General features: G+C 45.4%; 1 protein-coding gene across 11 annotated transcripts in view; it reads right to left on the bottom strand.

Annotated features, from left to right (window-relative positions):
- Positions 1–5,423, bottom strand: part of tcf7 (transcription factor 7) — a 38,952-nt gene extending 33,529 nt beyond the window's left edge. For 10 of the 11 annotated variants that reach the window (XM_037467846.2, XM_037467848.2, XM_037467849.2 and 7 more), the window contains exons 1-3: positions 4,956–5,278; positions 4,572–4,641; positions 3,500–3,603 (exon numbers count right to left, since the gene is read on the bottom strand). In XM_037467846.2, the coding sequence (XP_037323743.1) occupies positions 3,500–3,603; positions 4,572–4,641; positions 4,956–5,138 (357 nt within the window). In that variant the 5' untranslated portion in view covers positions 5,139–5,278. Of the gene's footprint in view, positions 1–3,499; positions 3,604–4,571; positions 4,642–4,955; positions 5,279–5,311 lie in introns of those variants that run through there. The other variant, XM_037467845.2, reaches the window with a different exon arrangement.
- Between the last annotated feature and the right edge of the window lie 13,115 nt (positions 5,424–18,538).

Below are 18,538 nucleotides of genomic sequence, written 5' to 3'. Positions count from 1 at the left end.
TTCGGTGGGTTTCCTTCTGGTGAAAGCTGCTTTTCTTCAAGGCCTCTTAACTGCGAGCGGCCTTATCGTAGCCAGTCAGAGGCAGGGAGGCCTCTGGGTCTCTGTGGGGGGGGGATTAAGGAGGCCTCGGCCTGCGTTGCTGCCATTGTTTACCCAGAGACTAGGGGCTGACTGAACAACCCCCCCTCAGCACCGCGGCACAAAAGGAAACAAGGAAGAGGAAAGATCCTCGAGACTCCTCGCGGCTCCATTGATCTCAGGAGGATCGACTTTGTGTTATTTGGGAGATACGAGGGGGGAGGGGAAAAAGACAGAGGATTGGGGGGGGGCCTTGATAGCAACAGCAGCTGATTTATGAATGGCTACGAGGAAGAGGAGGGGGCTTAAAAGACGGCAAGCTTTAAATCCCCCCCCCCATCTAATGATGATAAAAAACAAGCTGCTGGATTGTGTTGTCAATCTGCTCTTACAGCGCACTAAAGTTTGTGAGGGGACAAAATGAAACCAGAGACACTTCAGAGATGACGAAATAAATGACCCCCCCCCCCCCCCCCCAACCCCTTCAATTCCCAGATGTCAAAGCCGTCACTCAGCAGGAAATCCCCGTCCCAAACCACACGAGGCCGGTAAACAGCTGCTGAAGGCCCTTCACAATAAAAGAGTACATACATGTACATGTCGACACACAACCCCCCTTCTTCCATTCACTCTCTGACCATCGCGTCTGTAACTACACATGAGGTACGCATCACCTGGCTCCCTGAGGGGGGCGGAGACTCTGCATAGGGGGGCGGAGCCAAAGAGAGGAGAGAATGACCTCGGCTGGGCTTTGACTCCTCGAGACGACAAAAAACTCATGATCCCTGGAACAGGAAGCTGTTGATCCACAGCACTACACACACACACACACAATCACAGTAACACACACAGGTCACAGCAGCACACAAAACACACCATGAACGCAAAGTACAAACACAACGCTGCAGCAAAAAGTTGAGGAGAAAACATGCCAAACACACACAGACACACACAGCTTAAAGTGTGATGGACTCAAACAGCGCACAGCAGCAACGTGCACAGTGTCAACGTGCACAGTGTCAACGTGCACAGCGTGGTGCAGACAAAGCTCGGCCTCTGATATCTACGTCAATGGGACCCTGAAATGCTGTAATAGGGGTATTATCGCTGAATGGGGTGAGGGGGGGGGGGACTTTGCAGCAGCGGAGATTAGAAGCTTCTTGTTAAACTCGAGGTGTTAACATTAACACCAGAATAATACCATTTGTTTTCCTGCCTCTTTCAGACGAGCCTTTTAAATCACATGCTAATCTCTTCAGAATAAAAAGCTTCATCGGCCGCGTTTCTTCTGGTTTTTGGCGCCGGTTCTGTGAGACGCAGCCCCCCCCAAACCCCCCCCCCCCTCCCTCCCCCAGTTTAATTTCCTTGGTTTCCATGAAGCGAGGCTATGACCAGCATGTTATCATCTTCACATTATTAAATGCCGGTGCGGCTCTCTTCATAAGCACCATTTCTGTCACATGGATCAACTGATCAGTCCGTCATCTACTAAGAAATGACTCTAATACTCTAATAATGCTAATAACATCCTTTTTAGGAGATCAGAGTGGATCTATAAGTCGTATAATAATAAACATTAGATCATCTGACCAAGAGTTCGATGTTTTTGTGCAGTTTTAGTTGTTGGATTCACAATAAAAGAGCTGCAGCTTTATTCTTTCACTGTTAATTCACCTACAGATTATTTAAATAATAAAATGACATCTCCAGCTGTCTCGCTTCGTCCATTTCAATTGATTGATCTAAAGATCTAAAGCAGAGTCTTGTGTGGACAGAAGCTGTTTGTTGTGCTAAACTTTAAAAATGAAAAATAAATTCTTACAGATTCATTATTTCAGCGCAGACGGAACACAATCTCTGCATGAATACTTCCTTCCTCAAATCAATAGAATATACATCTTTATTCCAGGGTGCATGAGACAATGTGAGCTTTTATTATTATTAGCTTTAGAAGATCTATTCAATTCTCTAGATACAATTCACGCTTAAATCGAATTTTCACAGACAGCGATTTCGTGAGAAAAAAAAGGAAAATGCTATTGATTCTATTTCAAAAACTAAATGATTTCTTAAAAATATTATTACCACGGAACAGATTAAAAGCCCCCCCCCCCCGCCCCCCCCCCCCACACACACACACACACACACACACGGAGAAGAGACTTGAGTTACATTAACACCACAACACCAAGACAACACACGACTCCCAGACCTGTAGTTTCCGATCCGTCCATATCCATAATCATAACCCCCCCCCCCTCTAAACCACTATGCTCAGCCTTTCAAGTGGCAGGTAGACGGGGGCCCGATACGCCGCCGCCGCCTCGCAACCGGCGGCTAATTACAAGGAGAGCAGCAACAAGTGAGCATTGTGTGGAGTCCCCGAGACACACAGGGAAAGAAAGTGCTCTTTATCCCCCCCCCCCCCCAACAACAACACGCGGGTGGGACTCCGGGGGTAAGAAATAATCAAATGTAGCCATGTTTTTGATAAACATGAAGAATATGTTCAATATGTCGCTGATGGGGTTCTGCTTGAGATTCTTTAAATGATTTATTAATGAATAGTATAATATGTATATATATATCTATATATCTACACATATACATATAATAGTGATGAATAATCATCGGTGAGGAGATGAGGAGTAGGTGCACAAGACGTCAACACTTATTCCATGTTGTAACACATCATATAAGACATGTATGAATAATAGAAGCATCAGCCCTTCTGTATCCACAGGTCCGGCTTGCGGGTTCTTTCTGGCCGGATGAGAGGCGCCGCTCGCTCGATACCCTCCGCGGGTCTTTCTCATGTTTGTTTTTAGCAGTTTTTAACGGCAGGAAGGCGTGACGTCGCTGTGACATCATCGATCACGTTCCAACAAGCTTCTTTTCCCGCTTCGCCGGGACGGAAACACAGCAGTTGGACAGTAAATCAGAGTTTGTGACGATGACGTCACCGAGTCGACTCTCACGTGGAAACATGAAAAACTGCATAAATATATATATATATATATGAAAGTATTAAAAAGAGGAAATGTGGTTTGAATCTACTTTCAAATCAAAGACCATTTACCCACGAAGGACCCGTTAAAAACAAAAAATGTCTCAATGATTTAAAACAAAATAAAAAAACACCTTAAAAAAAATCCCCACTGATTAAAGTGGAAAATCACAAATCACCAGATGCAAAACACATGCAGAAACCCCCCAAGAGGCTTCATGACTGATCCAAAACCAGCACAAAAACACTGAGGATCTGTTCGCTTCAGACCCCAAAAATAAAAACCAGCCGAGTCTGCGTCTCAGTTTGGACGCAGAGGACACGGAGACCTCACAGCGTCCTGGGCCACCGTACAACCAGCAGCAGGGGGGCAGTGAGGGGGCGGGGGGTGTAGGAGGAGAGAGATGCACTCACGGATGGAGACACGGAGCTGTTGGGGTGGTAGGGGTCCGGCAGCATGAGGAACGGATACCCCTGGTACGCCGTCTTGTACATGCCTCCATCCTGCTGCTTGGACACTGAGGAACAACAAGTCACACAGTCAGGGGGGGGGGGGGGGGGCACCGAGGGCAGAGGTCACGGTTTGCAGGAGGTCGAGTCATTTGGCCGGCGTGGGGACAGTTTAAATCTGAGATATAAAATGTAGCTTGGAAATAAACAATGAATAAAGTGAATAAAATAACAACACTGCTACTTACTCTCAAAACACTGCGATAACATGCGAAGGAAAGCGAGCTCAGAGCTGAGGTGACTTCATGTTGTGAGCTCAAATCTCCAGACAAAAGCGTGACAAGCATCACCTCGCCCGAGAGGCGTGAACTCCTGTATGTGTTAATTTAGATCCCACCAACCGTCCTTATTAGCCCCCCCCCCCCCCCCCCCCTCCCCTGTGGGGGCGGGGGTCATACGACACACACAACTTTCTGAGGGGCCAAAACTTCTCATAAACCCGGCGCTGAGGTGACCGAAAACGAAAGAAGCCGAGGAGCCCCTCAGAATGTTTTGGGGGTGATTTGTTTCTTCATTGATCTCAAACCACAAAAACAAATCGGCATTTGAGGAAGATTTTTGCACAAAGTGTGTGATCTCGAGGGCCTTAATGGAGGGTTAAAAAGGGATCTTTATGGGCGGTGAACCTTAAGAGAAATAATAATAAAGCTCCCGAGGGCCTGGTTGACCCCACTTTAGCAAAAAAAGTGGCCGAAGCTCAGATACAATTTTTAGATGCACGATCCCACAAGTAGAAAGAAGATTATGGTTTGACACAAAGAATAGTAAGTTAAGTTTATAAGTCGCTTCTTCATGCTGCAGGAGATAGTTCAGAGTAACTTGTGAGCATTGATTTAAATGTAAAAAGACTCCGTTTGAGAATGGACATTTACAGGAGACGGCAGAGACAAACATCTTCTGCCAGGAGCACCTGAACGCACCTCTGCGGAGTTTAAACACGTGTTTTAGGGCTGCGACCTAAGAAGCTGCCTCTTACCTCCGTCGTGATGCTGCCGGTGTTTCTCCGTGAAGCCCCGCTGCTCGGCCTGCTGTCCCCGCCGGACCGCCTGGAAGACACCGACAACAGACACGGAGTCACAGGCTGTCTCCCCCCGAACGGGACACAGAGTGTCTGTCCCCCCCCGAACGGGACACAGAGTGTCCCCCCCCCCCCCGAACGGGACACAGAGTGTCTCCCCCGAAAGTAACAAAAAGAACCCGCCACACGAGCGCGGCTTCTCCGCACTTTGTAGCCGCCTCGCCTCCAAAACGGCTACAAAGTATCCACGAATGGCGACTTCTTCGTTCTTTTTCTAAATTCCCACCGTAAAAACAGGCTCCCCGCACGCACACGCACGCACGCGCGCCCTCTCCAACCTACCGCCGCGCCGGGGCTCTGGCTGGTCTCCGACTCGTTGACCAGGGAGGACTTGAGGTCGGCCAGGTCCCGCTCCGTGAAGGCGTTCTCCGGGATCTTCTCCTCCTGCTCGCCCTCGTCCTTGAAGGCGATCATCTCGTCGTTGGCCCCCAGGTCGTCCCCGCCGCCGCTGCTCAGCTGAGGCATGTCCGCGTCCCTCTGCCGCGCGCGCGAGCGAGAGAGCGCTTTTTAAGAAGGGAGGAAGAGGTTTATATGTACAAGAAAGTGTAAATGAAGAAAAGAGTGAAGCGAGTTCCGTTCAGTTAACTGTCCTCAGAAGAGTGGACCCCCCCGCCCCCCCCCCCCACCACGCCTCGTACCGCTGAGAGAAAAGTTGCGCTGTGACGTCCCCCCCCCCCTCTGGCTGGCTGCGTGGTCGCGCGCTAATGTTTCCCTACAACAGCAAACAGCTCATTTGAGCTCGAGACGGAGGCTCCACGATCAAAGGGCGCCGCCCGGATGACTGACAGGTCCAATGACTTGTTGGGGGGTTCGCGTGCGCGATGCCGAGCGTCTTAAAGAGACATTTGCTCCTTGAGGCTCCGACGCGGTGGCTGCGTTGTTTGGGGGTTTACAGATGTGCAGATGTGCAGATGTGCAGATGTGCAGACAGAGAAGCTGCAGGTGGAATGTGCAGATGTGTGTTTGGGGTTGAGGGGGGAGATGGAATAGATTCATGGGGGTTATTCCTTAATTCTAGTAACAATTTAGTTAAAAAGTTAAGTTAGGTTCAGTTAAGTCAAGTTCAGTCATAAGTTTAGTTAAATTATTTCAAGTTACGTTGAGTTCAGTTATCTTTTTTTAATCAAGTTAGTTGTAGTTTAGTTTGTTAAGTTTAGTTTAATTAAATACAGTTTATTTTATTTCAATTTAATCATATAATTAAGTTATACGATTATGCAATGTGCTCATTTACAATATCTGTCCACAGGATGCATAAACTCATTATAATAAAATATGTATATATATATTTATAAATACCTAACAGTATATGAGCTTAACTGTTGTAATTTTTAGAAATAAATGCATTGAACAATAATCTAAAAGCACTTTTGGTACTTTGGTAATTAATTAAGTGTAATGAAGATATACACACTTTTACCTCAGTAACATTTCACATTAAAGACATTTAAGAACTTATTTTGGGCCATTGATTTACTTCAGTAGAGGAAGAAAGTAATCTACTGATTATTTTAAGTTGGAGGTATTTTTAAATTGAGTTTTTCCTAGATTCAAAGTCTAGTTTGAGGATATAAACGATAACCACTCCCTCTTCACTCTACCTCCCTCATGCAAAGTTTGCACAGAATTTAAAGTAGTTTTTTGGCCTCAACTGATTAAAAAACAAATTAGCTCCAAATGGCCTTGATCCACCTTGAGGAGCTAAAACATAATGTGATGAAGACATCTCCTCTAATATGGAGCCAGTTGGTTCCTGTTCCATCTGCATGTTCTGCTCACACGGACGCACATTCTCCAGGATTATTTTTAGCTTCATTTGCATATTATACAACAAACTCCTGCATTTACGTGCTTCTTCACACCGATTGATGCGTATTACATCAGCACACACACGAGTATTGATGAATACATTGAGACGGTGTCGTGAGGGAATCCAAAACTCGTGATGCGATAAACTGCAAAAAACGCAGCACGTGACTTTTGCTTTGTGTTGTGCGTTGTTTCGCTGAAGAGACGGCCAATCAGCTCCCGCGTGTGCACGAAACCCCGCCCCCCTCCTCGCTGCGATTGGTTCGGCCCCTGAAACGCGTGTCCGGTCATGAGCTCTGGATTTAAAAGTTGACCTTTCGGGGGGGTGGGGGGCGGGGGGGGGCTCCCTTAAGAAGGCCGGCGCTCTGTCGTCGTCCAGTTAGTCATCAGCTGGTAATCAGCTCTACTCCCGTCAGTCAGGGACCACCAAACGCTGCAAAACCTCGGCGTGCTCATCAATAACAGATGCACCGCGTGTTTCCGACCGGCCCCCGCAGCCCCCTCAGCCCCCGCAGCCCCCGCAGCCCCCGCAGCCCCCGCAGCTTGTACCAGTCTCCAGAAACAGCAGAAAGCTGCTTGGTTCGAGGAGGGGAAGAAGATGGAAAACAGAGTTCAAAGATGTATATTTGAAGTTCTCATGTCTTATCAAACTCGTAGCTCTGCCCCCCCCCTCCGCCCCGCCCTCCCATTGCCGATGCATTTTTAATGCTGGTACAGTAGCGGAGCCGGTCTTCTGAGTTTTTAATTGAGAAATATTTATCCACTCCCATGCTGAGACTTAATACTTGACTTAATCTGAGTCGGTTGCCTTGAATGAAGATGATGATTCACAGCTGGGACACAGAATTAAATACAAACAGAAAAATGGGCCCCGTATTTACATAAAGCTGCATATTTATACAATATCGTCGATGCATATTAATAAAAAGATTAAAATGAGCGGTTTTAATGTATGCAAATCTAAATTATAAATGAGTTGTTTAAACTCCTTGTTTATTCGCCTTGATTAAATATAGACAGCTGTTTTTTTTCCGCAGAGACGACACCTCGTGAGCTCGCGCTCGGATCTGGACCCATTTTCCCATGGACATCTGCATGTGCTACGCACATTCATCACATGGGTCCACAGGTTCGCCTAAGGCCGCACTGTCTGACCCCCCCCCCACACACACACACAGACACACAAAACAAGAATCAGACAGATATTCCAAACAGAAATAAACACACACTTTCTGCACGCCGTCTCTCAAATACTTTGAGGCACTCTGACCTACAAATACTGTCTTTATAGTATATGTCACACACTCAGACACACACACACAAACACACTCAGACACACACTCACATCCCGAGCGTCATCTTTTACCCCAAGCCCTGATGGCGGTGGTGACGTCACACAGGAAAGGCCAAATAAGGACACACAGGCAGATAGAAAAGATAAGCCGCCCCCACACAGAGAAACAAAAGAAGGCAGAAACTGTCTGGATGGAACCAGAAAGAAACTCACAACAGTCTGCAATGTGTTTCCAATGTGTTTAGGGTCATGAGTTAAAGGTGCATTCTGTGTAGTGACCAGCAGGGGGCGACTCCTCTGCTCCCATAGACGTCTATGAGGAAATGACTCTACTTCTATGTGGTGACCAGCAGGGGGCGACTCCTCTGCTCCCATAGACGTCTATGAGGAAATGACTCTACTTCTGTGTAGTGACCAGCAGGGGGCGACTCCTCTGCTCCCATAGACGTCTATGAGGAAATGACTCTACTTCTGTGTAGTGACCAGCAGGGGGCGACTCCTCTGCTCCCATAGACGTCTATGAGGAAATGACTCTACTTCTATGTGGTGACCAGCAGGGGGCGACTCCTCTGCTCCCATAGACGTCTATGAGGAAATGACTCTACTTCTGTGTAGTGACCAGCAGGGGGCGACTCCTCTGCTCCCATAGACGTCTATGAGGAAATGACTCTACTTCTGTGTAGTGACCAGCAGGGGGCGACTCCTCTGCTCCCATAGACGTCTATGAGGAAATGACTCTACTTCTGTGTAGTGACCAGCAGGGGCGACTCCTCTGCTCCCATAGACGTCTATGAGGAAATGACTCTACTTCTGTGTAGTGACCAGCAGGGGGCGACTCCTCTGCTCCCATAGACGTCTATGAGGAAATGACTCTACTTCTGTGTAGTGACCAGCAGGGGGCGACTCCTCTGCTCCCATAGACGTCTATGAGGAAATGAGTCTACTTCTGTGTAGTGACCAGCAGGGGGCGACTCCTCTGCTCCCATAGACGTCTATGAGGAAATGACTCTACTTCTCTCTTGATTTATTCCCTCAGTAAACATTGTAAACATGAGTTTATGGTCTCGATCTCCTTCAATGCAGCATGATGTTCATTTAGTGAATGATGGTCCATTTAGAGTCAAACAGACCATGAAGCAGGGGATGCTTTAGGGCGGGGCTACACAATGATTGACAGGTCTCTAACGGACCATATAGCCCGGCGAAGCTTCAGCCTCCCTCCACATTCCAAATATGGAAACTTCTGTTCATTGGTTTAAAAACAACAACAATGACGAAACCGTAATCCAAGATGGCGGTCGACAAACCAATGCGGGACGTCATGACTACGTTCATTTCATTTATGTATATATATATAAATGAGGAAATTACTCTACTTCTCTCTTGATTTATTCCCTCAGTAAACATTGTAAACATGAGTTTATGGTCTCAGTCTCTAGTTTCAAGTCTTCTTCAATGCAGCATGATGTTCATTTAGTGAATGATGGTCCTTGTAGAGTCAAACAGACCATGAAGCAGGAGATGCTTTAGGGCGGGGCTACCTTGTTACTGACAGGTTGCTACCACGGCGTTCTCCAGTCAGTGTTTTTGCCTTTGCAGAATGTGTCTTCAGCTCCAAAAAGTTCGTTCAATAAACTTTGCTTGCCTAAAAATGCCATACACTATGCCCCCCCCCCCCCCCCCACCCCTCGTGGGGCTTCGTTTTACAAGAAAGACGACAGAATACAGAAAGAACTGCAGGATTAAAAGCAAGAGTCCACAAAGCAATAAGAGGCATCACAGTGACTGCATCGACTTCTTCTGAAAACATCTCCACGGCTCCACATGAGGAAACCTTCCTTCTTTAACATGTTTGGATTCTATTTCTCATTTTTTCTTTACAAAGATGAATCCAAGTTGGTTCCAAAAACAGATTATATACTGCGCTTTCTAAAGAAACGTCAGGCGCATTAAAGCTGCAGAGTAATTAAATCTTGTCCTTTCATTGGGGTTAAGCCACATCCAAGCGAACAGCTCTTAACTGGAACCACTTGTGTGCTTTTTTATTGGTAGTTTTCCTACAATCAAAACCATGTCCTTCCAGGCGGCGTCCCGCCAGCAGCGAGGAGCCTCGGCCGATCCCTCGGGTTCACGGCTCTGCTGCCATCAGAGGGGTCTGAGCGAGGTCAAAGATCACCAGCAGACCACCAGCCGGCGGTTTAAGAGAGACGGGGTTGTGCATCAAGACCAGTGTTTAAAAATACCCCTCGTTCATCATGTTTAAAGTACTTTATGCTAATGTGGAAACATGAAACCAGGTTTAGAACTAGGGTTTCCTTTCCTCTACAGTCTTTACAGAGTCTTTATATCACTCAATGAATAAAAATAATACCTAAGAACTCTCTGTCTGTAGAACCTCCAGCATCCAGAGAGGAGCTCAGAGATGTAAGAAGATCTCACCATGAAACTTGAATGAAACAAGGAGTCTTTGAGCAAGGCACTCAACCTGCAGCTGGGAAAACTGCTTTGAGCTGCGGAGGACACCAGCGCAGCAACCCCTCCCCCCCCAACCCCCCCATGAAAAAAACTTGAAATGTAGTGCTGGATAATGAGGCCTGTTCAAGTCCTAGTTTGCTGAGTGTTTGCTGATTTAAATGTGTCCGTCTCTTTTGATCCTTTTACCTCTTCGTTAGCTCCTTATCAAACATTTATGAGCTGATATCACAAATCTTTGGAGGGCTTTGGGGGGGGGGACGAGGGGGGGGGGGGGGGGGGGGGGGAAATCAACAAACACAAACAGCGAGCAGCAGAGCTTTGAAAACATCAGTGGACCAGGAAGCCCACTCGTGTCTCCACTGAAGAGAACCGTGAGCTGATGAAAGCTCTGTGAGGCGTCTGCTGCAGGCTCCTCTTCTTCAGTCCTTCACTCCGCCGCTGAGTGTGTCGTCGTCGTCGTCGTTGTTGTTGTTTGTTGTTTGGAATCCAGCAGTGAGAGAGAGGCCGGATGGGACACAGCTCACGGGGGGGGTGGATGCTCTGTGAAAACAGATTTATACGAGACAGACGATAAGATGATGACAATAATTGGCGTGCATACATTAGGGAGGATTACATGATGCAGGGTTAGTGTGTGATAACGTGACAATAAATCAGCAACAATGAGCCGTGTGACCAGAAGTAATGAAATGGAGCAGCCTTCATTTTGGTTACGACAGCTAAGAATGATGATGATGAGGAGGAGGAGGAGGAGGAGGAGGATCGGGCCCTGGCCTTTGGTCCACAGGTTACAGTGCCCTCCACACACACACACACACACACACACACTGGCAGGGGAGACGTGCTGTAATCTGGGAGGCAGCGAACAAAGGGCCTCGTTAATGCAGAGACTCGCAGGGCCCTTTGATGTGGAGCCAAACCAGTCACACACACACACACACACACACACACAGACACACACAGAGAGACGGGAGCGTGCGTATGCGCAGACGGAGGCACGCATGCCGTTCACCACAGAGCGCCTGAAACACGCTCGAGGAGAGGAGATCCTCCCGCCTTGGTCTTCTATTTAAAGATTGAATGTCGTCAGATTGAAATCAGACGTTATTCGGCTGGATGGAAACAAACGCTCTTCTTCTTCTGCTGGTTTCCCACGCGCGGCGACGTCTACGCTTCCGCCTCCTTTCTAACAGGGGAAGGAGTTGATTTTAGCTTTCAAAATGGAGGAGTTTAAAAAAGACGCACAGGAGTTGTGCGTTGTGTGTGTGTGTGTGTGTTCGCGGGGCGTGGTGCGTTCAATGTTTGCACATGGAGTCACGTGAGGCCTGATGGCTTCCAGCCTCCTGGGTCCAAGTCAGAGAATCACAATCATCACAAAAGTGTGTTAAACCATCGCAGCAGGGAGACAACAACACCGTGAATACACAACCAGTAGATACCCTCAGAGATGGAAGCTGCAGTACACACACACGTACACACACCTTACATTACATTACCACTTTAGTGCGATTCAAGCACAGCAAAATGTACTGAAAGAAGATTCATCTTGTTATAGAAGGTTTTAGTACTTGATGCATATTTTGTTCTTTGAATACAAGAGTAACGAGAAGTTTCAAATCAAGTTTAAAAGCAGCATTTTTCCTGTTGAACTTGAGTTGAGTAAAAGTATGAAGATAAAGTTTAGATAAAGTCCCTGCAGGGACTGCTGTACCATACATGCATGTAGCGTGTGACAACACAACATGTAACATGGCTGACACACCTGTCCTCCCTGCACAAATCACACTAACGGAGCTCATTTCTGGATAAACACTTCTCAGCAGTGGCCAAACAGCCCATAATTAAACGCAAGATAGGGTATCAAACGCTTTATTATTTTGCAGTTAAATATTTAACATTTATTACAACAGTTTAACATAATTAAGGACATCTAATTCAAACAATTCAGTATTTTAACGAAAATATATAACTACACATTAAACAATATTCAGAATATGATATAACTGATACATATCGTAGCTATTATAAATTTCCAATATAAATATCATATACTAAATAAAAGAATAAATATATTACAATATAGATATATTTATATAAAATCTATTAGAACATGTACATATTGAGATGAACACAGCGATCAGTGTGTTGAGGACCAACTCAAAACTGGTTGTGTGTCCTCATGTTAGCATGTAGCTAACTAGCTAGCTAACACCCCAGGTGTGGAGGTGTGTCTGCTTGTGAGTTCAGGCTCATCTGGGTCCAGAGTTCTTCTCTCGTAGCGGGTTCGGGTCAGAACAGCGCGTCGGGGCCCTGATGAGAGGCAGCGTGGGGCGGCGAGGGGCAGGCCCAAATCTCAATGTATTTCATAATGAATGTTTAAAAAACACAAATACACAAATACTTGTAAAATGTATCTTTGATATAATTTTTAAAAATGCTACTATATTATGTTTTTGCTCAAGGTGGGGCCCCATTGCCCTCTGTGGACCAGCCGCCACAGCAGCCCTCAGAACAGATGACTTTCTAAACTCAAGCTGGAAAAGATTCACAAGAGGGGATGTGGGGGGGGGGGGGGGGGTTGTGGTGATGCTAATGAGTTAGCCATAGCGAGTCCCCACATGGGTGGCTACGTCCATCCTGAAGCAAGGGGCATCTTAAGGGTAACGGTGACTGATGACGACCAACCCCCCCCCCCACACACACACACACACACACACACACACACACACACACACACACACACCGACCCTCCAGGCGAGGAGCGACACTGGAGCCAAACTCACGCCCCTCTGTGACCACGAGAAGAAGGACGAGCAAGAAGAGGAGGATCCAGAGAGAGAGGAGTGCGCTCCGTCTGCCTCGCAGGGCCCATTAAGAGCGTCCTCAGCGGTCTCTTTCTAGTGGTGGGGGGGGGGGGGCGCCGCCCCGTCCTGCAGTCGACAGTTAGCAGCGGATTCTGGGATCAGTTTTTCCGCAGCAGGGGACTGATGTGGCACAGAGGAGGATGTGGACTCCTGTGATGGATCTTTGTTTAGGTTTGAGGAGTGTGTGTGCGTGCGTGTGTGTGTGTGTGCGTGTGTGTGTGTGTGTGTGTGTGTGCGTGTGTGTTTCCATGCAGATTGAGATGTTTTTTTTAGAATCAACCCCACAGTACACGGCCACACATGTGTGCAGACCAACATCTGCATGGAAGCGGCAAACGGGAGTAAACTACACGCGTGTGCACACAAACACGCACACGCTTTAATGACAGAAGGGGGAGGAAGTGGCAGAGGAGGAGTATTTTAAGGTGTAATTTGGGTGATGCTTCGTTTGAGCAGAGCAGTGAAAAGCTTCACGTCTCAGACACACGGAGACACGGATCAGGTGTCTCCTCGCCCGGGGACAACGTCTCATATGAAAGTAGAGACGGAAACACGAAAACGCCAGTATCTCCTGCAGAACCGTGTGCTTCTCTCACAGCATTCCGAGCGGCTCAGAGGTCAAAGGTCAGATAGAGTCCTGAATGATGAGACGCCTGTCTCTGTTCCCCCTGCAGCTTTCTGCTCCTCTTCCTCCGGGAGGTCAGAGGGAGCGAGGCTGACCCCTGGAGGCTCAGGGTGGGAACGCCTGTGACTGAAGGGGGGGGGGGGGGACACGTCTCTATTCCAGAATTCTGAGTTGCATAAATTAGAGAATTAAAGGCCGCAGCAGACAGAGACCTCTTTAATGTGGATTTAAAGCTTCTGGACTTTGTTCCAGATGTGTGGAGCACAAAAACGCTGTAGACTTCTATTTTTTGTAATTTTTCTAGAACAAAAAGAATAAAACAACCAGAATAAGTTACAGATGAAAGCATTGCAGTCCGTGTAAAGGATTGAAGTCAAAGGACATCCTTCTCCCCTGATGTGCTGCTGAGAATCTGTCAGAGGGCGATTTAGCCGTCAGGCTGCGATATGATACGTGTGAGCCACTGGGCCGGTCGGGTATGGGGGGGGGGGGGGGGGGGGGGGCAGAGGCTGCGTAATCTCTCCCCAGCACCGGGACCGGGGGGGTAATTACATTAATCCTAAACAAATAAACGCTTGGCAGCCCTTTAAAGGCTGCGGGAAACGGTCGGAGATCGAAGCGACTTTGGAATCCCAAAACCTCAAGATGATCACAGACCGGATATCCCCCCCCCCCACCAACCACCCCCCTCTCCTCTCATTCTCGCTCCTTCCATCTCCTTCCTTCTTTATTAAAGTTCAAACTTTTACTCTACAGAACCGCTGAAAACAATTCGGCCTTTTCTTGATTTTCAGTAAATGTCAATCATGAAAATCCAGGACTTCGTTATTTTTTTTCCAAAACATTTTTTGCTCTTCAAAATGTTTTTGACCAAATAGTTTTGGACTTTTTGTTCAAAAACAATTTTTGGCCAAAATTTTTATTTTTCATTAAAAAAAAATTTTCTTTAATTTCTTTCCGTGACATTTTTTTTGACTAACTCATTTTCACATTTTGTCGAATTTTTACTTACTTAAAAAAAAAAAAAAACTATTTTTCTTTACTTTCTTTCTGTGCCTTTTTTTAACCTAATTTCATTTGACAATTTCGACCAATTAAAAAATAAATTGAGTGACTTTTTTTCTCATGACATTTTGTGACCTCATTTTGAGGCATTTAGAGAACTTCCTGCAAATGCTGTTTGGATCTTTGGCGGTTAAAGATAAGTTGATGTTTAGACCACGCAGCTCTTACAGTTTCTTTTCAATTGTTAAGAAACATTGTTCACTACAGAAACCACAAGTTCTAAACTCAAACCTACAAAACTCACTCAGACCAACAGAACACTTCACACGTGTCTCAAAACAGATCCTCATTCAGTAAACATGTCACTACCTAAAAAACACTAGCAACCGGGAGCTTTACATCGATTAGGAACTTTTATTGATTCCTTACAGACTAACCAATTTTTAATCTATTGAATGTACTAAAGCATACTTATGTAATAATAATGAATCTTCTTCAATGAAGCCTCCTCATCCTCTATGAGGCAACTGTTGGATCCTACAGTAAAAGACAACAAGTAAAGTATTGTAGCAGGTTTTCAAAATGTAGCCTATTGTTGTGTAACATGGATCATCTCACCTCTCACCTAAAATCTGTACTGTTGGTGCAACTATTGATGGGTGCAGATTTGACTGCAGCCTCAGCCTCTCTCAGTGAGACCATGATCACAACATTTAGTGTATTTCATCAGATATCACGTTCTTCCTCTCCTTTGTCCCCCACTCTCCCTCATATCACTGCCCCCCCCCCCTCTGTGATTCAAACAAAATCAGGTCCAAGCTTCACCTTGTACTGCTTTGAGCTGAAAGTGCAACTAGCTTGGACCGATAATTATTTTTCTCTAAAGATGATCTATATTTCAAAATAATTACTGGTGAAATGTTTGAAAGTTGTCGTCATTATGATTTGAATGTGGTTTTATCAGTTTTGAAAGCAGTGTGTTAGCATATGAAAAATCTCCTGTAAATACATCTTGTTTGTGCCAGTGATATTCAATTTTAAAGTTGTTTCCTTATTATATTATATTTAAATTACACTTTACATTCTAAACTAAAGGTGTAGAATGTAAAAAAATCCTCCCTCGTTTGCTTTGCTTTTGGATACGTTGTTCCATTAAGATCTGTTCAATTGGTCTTTTTTCTGTGTGTGTGTGTCTGTGTATAGTGTGTGTGTGTGTGTGTGTGTGTGTGTGTGTGTGTGTGTGTGGCATTTTAACCGTCATCATAGTTTCTCTCATCTCCGGTTCGCTTTACACAACCAGTGAACGATGCCCCCCCCCAATGGAAAGCGTCTCTTTCCCCCTCAGCAGCACTAACTGTAACCTCCTCTCAGAAGCTGTGGGCTGTCAATGGAACTTAAGATTTGAAGTAGACACATGAATAACACTTTCATCTTTTATTTTAAAAACCAGCACGTGTGTCTTTAATATGTTCAGATAAGTCAAGTAGCTTTTTATTTTCATCATATTGAACACATTACAAACCACAATGAAGGTTAATGTTGAATTTACATTTAAATTGAATTTGACAGTTGTTGATACTAACAGTCAGTGAAACATTACTAATAAATAAATCATCTTATACCAACAACCACGTTTATGTGGTAGAGAAGATAGAAAACTGTGTTTTGGTAAACTTTCTGCCACATTGGTGAGAAACATTGAGCTGAGGAAGAGGAGCTCTGTGCATGAGGAAGAGGAAGAGGAGCTCTCTGTATGAGGAAGATGAGCTCTGTGTGTGATATGACTATGAAGATGAGCTCTGTGTAGGATATGATGATGAAGAGGAGCTCTGTGTGTGATATGATGAAGAGGAGCTCTGTGTGTGATATGATGAAGAGGAGCTCTGTGTAGGATATGATGAAGAGGAGCTCTGTGTAGGATATGATGATGAAGAGGAGCTCTGTGTAAATTAGATTTTCCCCTCCCGTGTCTTGGGGCCTTTTCATACAGTAGAAGGCACAAGGCGCACAGAGATACCACACCATCCTTTACCTCCTTTGATGTCAGCGAGGCACCTGAGGGGGGGGTGTTGGGGGGGGGGATGTGGAGAATTTGTTGATTACAGGGTCCTGTATTCGGTGCACACACAGGGCGCAGCGCAGAGCTGTGTGGCGGTTTGAAAGTTTTGTGGCAACAGTGCTGGCAAGAAGGCAGCTTTGTGCCCCCCCCCCCCTCCACACCCCCCAACCCCCCAAGCCACTTGTGCCATGTTGTGACTATTGACGGCAGAGTCAAAATATGAGCTCGACCTGATCAAAAATATTAGCTTCACTCGGACTCGTTTGGAGTTTAAAAGCAGAGCTCTTACTTTACTGGGGTTTGTCGTTAATGGCGTCATCTTTAAAGGTTAAAGACAAACGGCCAGCGTTGATCTAAATCACCAGAGGAGTCTCAGATGTTTTACGTTGGTTTATTGTTTCGTTGGTTTGTTGTTACGTTGGTTTATTGTTACGTTGGTTTGTTGTTACGTTGGGTTGTTGTTACGTTGGGTTGTTGTCACGTTGGGTTGCTGTTACGTTGGTTTGTTGTTACGTTGGTTTGTTGTTACGTTGGTTTATTGTTACGTTGGGTTGTTGTTACGTTGGTTTGTTGTTACGTTGGTTTATTGTTACGTTGGTTTATTGTTACGTTGGTTTATTGTTACGTTGGGTTGTTGTTCATTGGGTTGTTGTTACGTTTGGTTGTTGTTACGTTGGTTTATTGTTATGTTGGTTTAATTTTACGTTGGGTTGTAGTTACGTTGGTTTATTGTTACGTTGGGTTGTTGTTACGTTGGTTTATTGTTACGTTGGGTTGTTGTTACGTTGGTTTATTGTTACGTTTGGTTGTTGTTACGTTGGTTTATCATTACGTTGGGTTGTTGTTACGTTGGTTTATTGTTACGTTGGTTTGTTGTTACGTTGGTTCATTGTTACGTTGGTTTATTGTTACGTTGGTTTATTGTTCATTGGGTTGTTGTTACGTTTGGTTGTTGTTACGTTGGTTTATTGTTACGTTTGGTTGTTGTTACGTTGGTTTATTATTACGTTGGGTTGTTGTTACGTTGGTTTATTGTTACGTTGGGTTGTTGTTACGTTGGTTTATTGTTACGTTTGGTTGTTGTTACGTTGGTTTGTTGTTACGTTGGATTATTGTTACGTTTGGTTGTTGTTACGTTGGTTTATTGTTACGTTGGGTTGTTGTTACGTTGGTTTATTGTTACGTTGGGTTGTTGTTACGTTGGGTTGTTGTTACGTTGGTTTATTGTTACGTTTGGTTGTTGTTACGTTGGGTTGTTGTTACGTTGGTTTATTGTTACGTTTGGTTGTTGTTACGTTGGTTTGTTGTTACGTTGGATTATTGTTACGTTTGGTTGTTGTTACGTTGGTTTATTGTTACGTTTGGTTGTTGTTACGTTAGTTTATTGTTACGTTGGGTTGTTGTTACGTTGGTTTATTGTTACGTTGGGTTGTTGTTACGTTGGTTTATTGTTACGTTGGGTTGTTGTTACGTTGGTTTATTGTTACGTTGGGTTGTTGTTACGTTGGATTATTGTTACGTTGGGTTGTTGTTACGTTGGTTTATTGTTACGTTTGGTTGTTGTTACGTTGGTTTATTGTTACGTTGGGTTGTTGTTACGTTGGATTATTGTTACGTTGGGTTGTTGTTACGTTGGTTTATTGTTACGTTTGGTTGTTGTTACGTTGGTTTATTGTTACGTTTGGTTGTTGTTACGTTGGTTTATTGTTACGTTGGGTTGTTGCCACTTTAACT

The sequence above is a fragment of the Pungitius pungitius genome, chromosome 16 (assembly GCF_949316345.1).
Source record: "Pungitius pungitius chromosome 16, fPunPun2.1, whole genome shotgun sequence".
In the NCBI taxonomy this organism is placed as follows: domain Eukaryota; kingdom Metazoa; phylum Chordata; class Actinopteri; order Perciformes; family Gasterosteidae; genus Pungitius; species Pungitius pungitius.
This window is presented reverse-complemented; position numbering and strand designations above follow the sequence as displayed.